General features: G+C 70.0%; 1 protein-coding gene across 1 annotated transcript in view; it reads left to right on the top strand.

The window, feature by feature from the left end:
- Positions 1-6: 6 nt before the first annotated feature.
- The window catches only part of PLOD3 (procollagen-lysine,2-oxoglutarate 5-dioxygenase 3), a 2,127-nt gene continuing 1,470 nt past the window's right edge, over positions 7-663 (top strand). The window contains 4 exon segments of the mRNA XM_021708263.1: positions 7-36; positions 151-287; positions 369-532; positions 652-663. The exon segment at positions 652-663 is cut by the window's right edge and continues 114 nt beyond it. Of these exon segments, the coding sequence (XP_021563938.1) occupies positions 238-287; positions 369-532; positions 652-663 (226 nt within the window). The 5' untranslated portion in view covers positions 7-36; positions 151-237.

Here is a 663-nt window from a genome sequence, read left to right as displayed (position 1 = left end):
CTGCGGTCGGCGGAGTTCTTCAACTACACCGTGCGGGTGAGCAGAGGGCCCGGAGCTGCGGGGGGCGAGGGCCGGGTCCCACGGCCCGCCTGGTCGGAGCCCGCCCCCTCGCCGGCTGAGCCCCTCCCGCGCGGCGGGTCTCCCCCACAGACGCTGGGCCTGGGAGAGGAGTGGCGAGGGGGTGATGTGGCCCGGACGGTCGGCGGAGGACAGAAGGTCAGGTGGCTACGGAGGGAGATGGAGAAATACGCTGACCGGGCGGACATGGTCATCCTGTTTGTGGACAGGTAAAGGAGCTGGGGAGAAAAGAGGCGGGGAGAGGATGCCGAGGCTCCTAGCGGCCCGGCTCACTCGCCCCTCTGGCCCAGCTACGACGTCATTCTGGCGGGCAGCCCCTCCGAGCTGCTGAAGAAGTTCGTCCAGAGCGGCAGCCGCTTGCTCTTCTCTGCCGAGGGCTTCTGCTGGCCCGAGTGGGGGCTGGCGGAGCAGTACCCCGAGGTGGGCACGGGGAAGCGCTTCCTCAACTCTGGCGGTGAGTGGCAGGGTGCCGGGCGTGGGGCCGTGTTCCAGGCGCCTGAGGCCTGAGGCGGCACGGGTTGGGCCTGTGGGGATCCCCGGGGTCTTGGGGTCAGCATCCCTCCCTCCCCCCAGGATTCATCGGCT

This window comes from Carlito syrichta, unplaced genomic scaffold, assembly GCF_000164805.1.
Source record: "Carlito syrichta isolate Samal-C Ts95f unplaced genomic scaffold, Tarsius_syrichta-2.0.1 Scaffold135673, whole genome shotgun sequence".
NCBI classification, from domain to species: Eukaryota; Metazoa; Chordata; class Mammalia; order Primates; family Tarsiidae; genus Carlito; species Carlito syrichta.
This window is presented reverse-complemented; position numbering and strand designations above follow the sequence as displayed.